This window comes from Miscanthus floridulus, chromosome 6 (assembly GCF_019320115.1).
Source record: "Miscanthus floridulus cultivar M001 chromosome 6, ASM1932011v1, whole genome shotgun sequence".
Lineage (NCBI taxonomy): Eukaryota > Viridiplantae > Streptophyta > Magnoliopsida > Poales > Poaceae > Miscanthus > Miscanthus floridulus.
In genome coordinates this window covers 88,548,906-88,554,571 of record NC_089585.1, presented here as the reverse complement: position 1 = coordinate 88,554,571, position 5,666 = coordinate 88,548,906, and the positions used below count along the sequence as shown (strand labels likewise).

Genomic DNA, 5,666 nt, shown 5'->3' with positions numbered 1-5,666 from the left:
CACTCCACAACTTCAATGCATGGGCGTGTCTATCATTGAACCAGACAACAAGCTTATAGAAGGTGAATTGAATGATTGCATTCATGGGCATACCACGTATCCCCAATAGCAACTTATTGATTGACTCCGCCATGTTGCTGCACTGAAACTCATACCTCCATCCACCGGCGTTGTAAGCTCTTGTCCATTTCTCCAAATCCCTCATCAAACCTATGAGCCATTGTCTACCTTCTGCATTTGATGTGGTTCTGACCTGCTCCAACTTTTTTGAAAGTACTTGTCCTCAAGCTATCGAGCAGCCTCCTAGAACATATCAAAGTTATCCTTCACACCATCCTTCCAGAGTAGATTCTCGGCAAGGTGCCGAGTACACCAACGATGGTGCAAAGGTGCATACCCCTCTATTTGCTCTTGCATGGCATTAAGTATGCCCTAGTGCCTATCAGATATGACGCCAACCTCTCTACCAGGCCCAACCACATGTATCCGGACTAGCCTCAAGAACCACCCCCAACTGTCATTGTTCTCCTTCTTAACCAAAGCAAATGCCAAATGAACCAACTTGTTGTTCGCGTCACAGGATATGGCTATAAGAAGTGTGCCCTGGTATTTGCCAATCAAGAACGTACCATCAATGGAAAAGACAGGATGACAGTGCCTAAAGGCCTCAACACACTGAGGGAAGCACCAGAAAGCATGGAAGAATATCTGCCTCCCATCCTTCCATGCATTTGGTTTTGGGATTTACTCATAATGCATGCCTGGATTCACCGCTTTGATTGCATTGAAAAGTACTGGCAGCTGCTCATATCCATCCTCCCAGTTCCCATATATCATCTTCCACGCTCGCTGCTTAGCTCTCCAAGCTTTACCATAAGTTATCACATAACCTCCATACAATGCCTCAACGGTCCTAATAATTGTCCTAACCTTCATGTTGGGTTCTCCCTGTAATATTCCCATCAACCGCTTGGCAATGAGGGTAGATGTCAACTGTCGATACTTCAGTGTCAGCACATGGTCAGCACAATTGTGTGGCCCAACAATTTTTGTGATCTTCCACTTTCCGATGACCTTTTGCTTCCTTGCACAAACCCTCCATGGGTAGCGTTCCTTGTCACACACAACTATGTAACGGCGCTCCACATATGAATGCAAGACCTTGTAAGGTCTCTTTCGTATCTCTGCAAACGCCTGTAACCACCTCTTCAATGTAGGGAGGTCCTTGAATACCCTCCCATTCTCAATTACCATGTTAGGGCCGACCTCAGGAGCTTCTAGGAGCTCATCATCATATCCTTCTGCACACGCCTGATCGGAATGAGCAAGATCACTGAACTCATGAACTCTTGGATCACGGCGGCCGAGAAAGATACGCTTCAGCATCTCAACATCACTCTCTGTTAGCTCTCCAATAGGACGATCATCATCAGAATCAAGAACCCTTGCCATCTCATATGGCTCTGAATCATTCATAATTTCAACACTATTGGAGCCACGAAATCCATCTCCATAGAGCACTTACACAGCAACAGTGGGCACATCCATATTGTCAGGAATGTCTACTGCAACATAAGTAAAAAAATAAGGAAAGAATGAAAAATTGGATGTAAGTAATGGGATAAGCTCCCAATAACCATGCGGATAAGACACTTACTCGGATGATTCTATGTCAAAGGGATCTCATGAGGAGGATCTACAACAATATCATGAGTCTAACAAGCATCTCCAACTAGCATATTAGGGGCAGATTGAGCATCGGGAACCGTAGGTGCAACCTCCGCATCCATATCAGGTTCCGGGATGGGAGGGTCGAAGTGTGTCCGCTGACCCATTGGCGGGGAAAACTCATGAGGGATGGGATCAACTAACACCCGACGCAGAACCACGTCCATACTTTGGAAGTGGCATTTTATAGGCGATCTCACATAGTTCTCCCACTGTTCTGCACACCCAATTGGGATCATCTTCCTAAGGATGTTGGGAGGGAACCTAGGTGAAGTACACCCTCCACCGCGATGCCATCATCATCATCAGCTCCATGCCAATGTAGCTCCTCCTGAGCCCTTGCAACTAACTCACTAAACGATGGCTTCTCATTGAATAACACAGGCACGCTTTGCATCTCAACAAACTCAACATATCCATAGCGATCTCTTTCCACGGTGCCTCCATGATATATGCTCACTAGATTGTCCATCTAGTTCAAACACGTAACGAAACACATATCCTTTAGTCCAAATTAGACGATAAATAGTACCTAACAAGTACTTTCTAACTACAAACTAAGTAAATAAGATAATAACTACGTACATAGATACAATATACTCACTAAATAGCTAGATCCTATTTAGTTAACTAAATATATAACTACCTATCTAAGTACCTAACTATATTAATGTACCTATGTATATATGTTTCTATCTATCTACATATCTATCTCACTAGATCACTAACTAAATCAACTACTTGAGTCATCACACTAATTAGTAAATAACAAACGCCAAAACTACTACAATCAAAGCTAACTAAGTATGTACATTGCATATTCACAATTTTTACCTGTCCGACGATGGAGTCGCGGACGTAGATAGAGTCGCAGTGGACGCCGGGATCGATGGCCCTAGGATAGAGTCGCAGCAGACGTCGGGCGTGGGTGAGGCCGACGAGCCAGGCCGGCGGTGGCACGGGTGGGCACTGTTGGGGCCGGGGCCGGTGGTGGCGCGCGGCGGGCGAGGCCAGGCGCGGGCGGCACGACGCAGGCGCGGCGTGGGCGCGGTGGCCGCCGCTGGCGCGGGCGAGGGTGAGGGCGCGGGCGCGAGCGGCGGTGGCGGTGCGCTAGTTCGTGGCGCGCGCGAGAGAGAGAGAAAGAGAGAAATGAAGGGAGGGCCCATACGTAAGATAGGCTTCGCGCCAATAACCACGGCGTCAAGCTCGGCGCCAAGATTTACAACGCCAAGCGTGGCGCCAAGATCTATGGCGCTGAGCTCGGTGCCAAGATCTACGGCGCCGAGCTGCCTGTCAAGTCACCGCAACGTCTGCGTCGAGCCCAAGACCTCGGCGCCAGCAACGATGGCGCCGAGTTAAGGGTCCAGATTTTAAAATCATAACTCCAGGGCCATATTTGTGAAAATTTAAAAAAAACGTCTAAAAATAAAAAATTCGGTGTGAACTTCCTGTGCAAAGATTGGGAAGATGCTTGGGAACACGGTTTTTTTAGGGAACATAGTTTTTTTTAGTTGTGCGATAGTGTCTGTTCTAGTTTAGGTTCCTTTCTAGAATAAAAACGTACACAATTCTTTCATCCGGTTGCTGCAATAGGCGAGGTTGTGTGATGGCAATGGCGCTTTGGGCCCCACATCGTTGGCGCGCTACGCCAGACTGCCAGAGTCACTATATATTCGAAACAGTACCAGAATGGAGAATGTTCGAAACTGCGTATGTGTGGCATTTCTGGAGTGTGCAAATGCTGAGATTCATAGAAAGAATTCCTTAGTTGATCCACAGTGTTTCGATAGAATTACATGACCAGCACTTAAATATATGAAGCATTCGTATCACTCCATATAGATCATATTGAAAGCTAACTACTTGGTACACAAGATCAAAGACCAGCATGCTGCAATATTAATCTAGCTTGGATTCTTGGTATAACTCTGTCCCATTTTCCATTCAGCATACACATGCATGATTTATAGATCTTCTTCAAAGAGCAGAGAGCACAGCTAGCCACTGTTTAACTCTTTCCTTCATTTTTTTTTTGACGCAAAAGACTGTGGGGGAGATCTCCACGGTAGAGATTTTAATTATATTATAAATCCACCAGAGAACTCTTTCCTTCGTTGACGTTTCATTCAGATATTTCAACCTACAACCAAGTTATAGGGCACATGAGAATTATTTCGATTATTGAACCTTGCATATATACATAATCTCATTATGTCTTCATCAGTACATAAAAAGCAGACCTTCATAAATGCATAGCTTTTTATTTTTCATGAATACATTAATTATATTCATATTTTTTCGAGGGAACTTTATGCATATTTTGCGTCGTCTCTTTATTGAACAACGTACCGAATCTAGTACTGAACGCGACTGAATCTAGTACGAGCATGATGAATGGTGATAACATTGTATATTCTGTGAAGTACTATACTAAATAAACCACGAATAAATGTGTCTGTCGAGGCAGATCTACTTACGCGTAATTATCATGTAGGAGTATCTACTTACCCAGCATGCAAGCCCAACGGCAGCAGTATTTACTTCAGCATGAATTCCAAAGCATTCCGCCGCGTTCCTGCTACTCACGCCCAAAATAGCTGCCTAGATGAAAAATGAGGATACGCCTAAGCCCGTGTTTAGTTCCAAATTTTTTTTTCCTAAAAAGTGCTATAGTATCCATCACATCGAATCTTGCGATACGTGCATGAAGCATTAAATGTAGACGAAAAAAAACTAATTGCACAGTTTGGTTGGAAATTGCGAGACGAACGTTTTGAGCCTAATTAGTCCATGATTGAACACTAATTGCCGAATAAAAACGGAAGTGCTACAGTAACCCAAATTCTAAAATTTAGCCAACTAAACACACGCTAAGAAAGCTGCCCGGAGGGAGTAGCTAGCTAGTCAATTAGCAGCCAAAACCAAAGTTGCCAACTTGACATGTCGTACCAATCTACCATGCATCGGAATTAACAGCATGGACGGTTATCTAAACAGTATTAAACATTATCGCAGCAACGCCAGTGGCATGCATCATGACACAATGCAGTCTTTTAAGCAGGCATAACGCGATTTAACTATGACTAATCTCTTGGTACTTCGCCGTTTCAAGCATGCACACACGAACTATCTGTCCTGTCCAAGGATCAGATCTCATGTGGGTAGTGGCACAGCAGCTGCTACTGCTCTGCGTCCATCAACTTGACGTCATGAATGATTAATTTTATTATGCCATGTTGCATGCTCCAAAACTAAGAGTAATTAATAGCCGAATAATCAAGGGCGAGAAATTAACGGGAGGACGACAGGCAGTGTTTAAGTTTTCACCTCGATGCAGCGTCGATGGCGGCGGGGCGGCGGCGTACCAGTGGAACGGCACTCCGCCGGACTCGATCCGCGCGACGTCCACGACGAGCTGCTGGTAGTGGCGGCGCACCTCCTCCACGGACGTGCCGCCGCCCATGTAGCGCGCCACGTTGTGCCACCGGTCCGGGGTGTCCGCGTCGTACACCGCCAGGGCGCGCTCGAACAGCTTGTGCTGCGGCTTCGTCCACTCAGACGACGACGACGAGTTGGACGACATGGCGCTGCTGTTTGCGTTTGGAACGGACGGTCAGGGGGTACCGTACGTCCTGGTCTTCCTCGGAGGTTTGTGCGTCAAGAAGTGATGTAACCGGCGCAAGAAAAGGAAGGGTTTGAAATGGTTTGCGGTGGGAGCACCACCGAGCCGCGAGGGTTCAATTTATAGGATCCGTGCCTCCGTGGAGCTGGGTTTAGGAAGGCCAGGTGGCATGCTTCAGTCTCCAACTGGCAAAGGAACCAGAGGATGGTCAGGGTGGCCTGCTGACCCCTTGACGTATACGTAGGAAAAAAAGGAGTATATGTCACTTTGACCCGTCGCGCGTCTTTGTATTTTTGTATGTACTAGCGAACGTGCC

At 46.2% G+C, this 5,666-nt stretch overlaps 1 protein-coding gene across 2 annotated transcripts; it reads right to left on the bottom strand.

Moving 5' to 3' along the window:
- Positions 1-3,487: 3,487 nt before the first annotated feature.
- On the bottom strand, positions 3,488-5,420 carry LOC136458563 (protein RADIALIS-like 3). Of its 2 annotated transcripts, none has more exons than XM_066458511.1 (2): positions 5,056-5,420; positions 3,488-3,868 (listed from the first exon to the last, which is right to left on the bottom strand). In XM_066458511.1, exons 1-2 carry the CDS (start codon positions 5,309-5,311, stop codon positions 3,864-3,866), a joined length of 261 nt encoding a protein of 86 aa, XP_066314608.1. In that variant the 5' UTR covers positions 5,312-5,420; the 3' UTR covers positions 3,488-3,863. The 2 variants fall into 2 exon arrangements, with proteins under 2 accessions (XP_066314608.1, XP_066314607.1); XM_066458510.1 differs by lacking the exon at positions 3,488-3,868 and adding an exon at positions 3,910-4,329.
- Between the last annotated feature and the right edge of the window lie 246 nt (positions 5,421-5,666).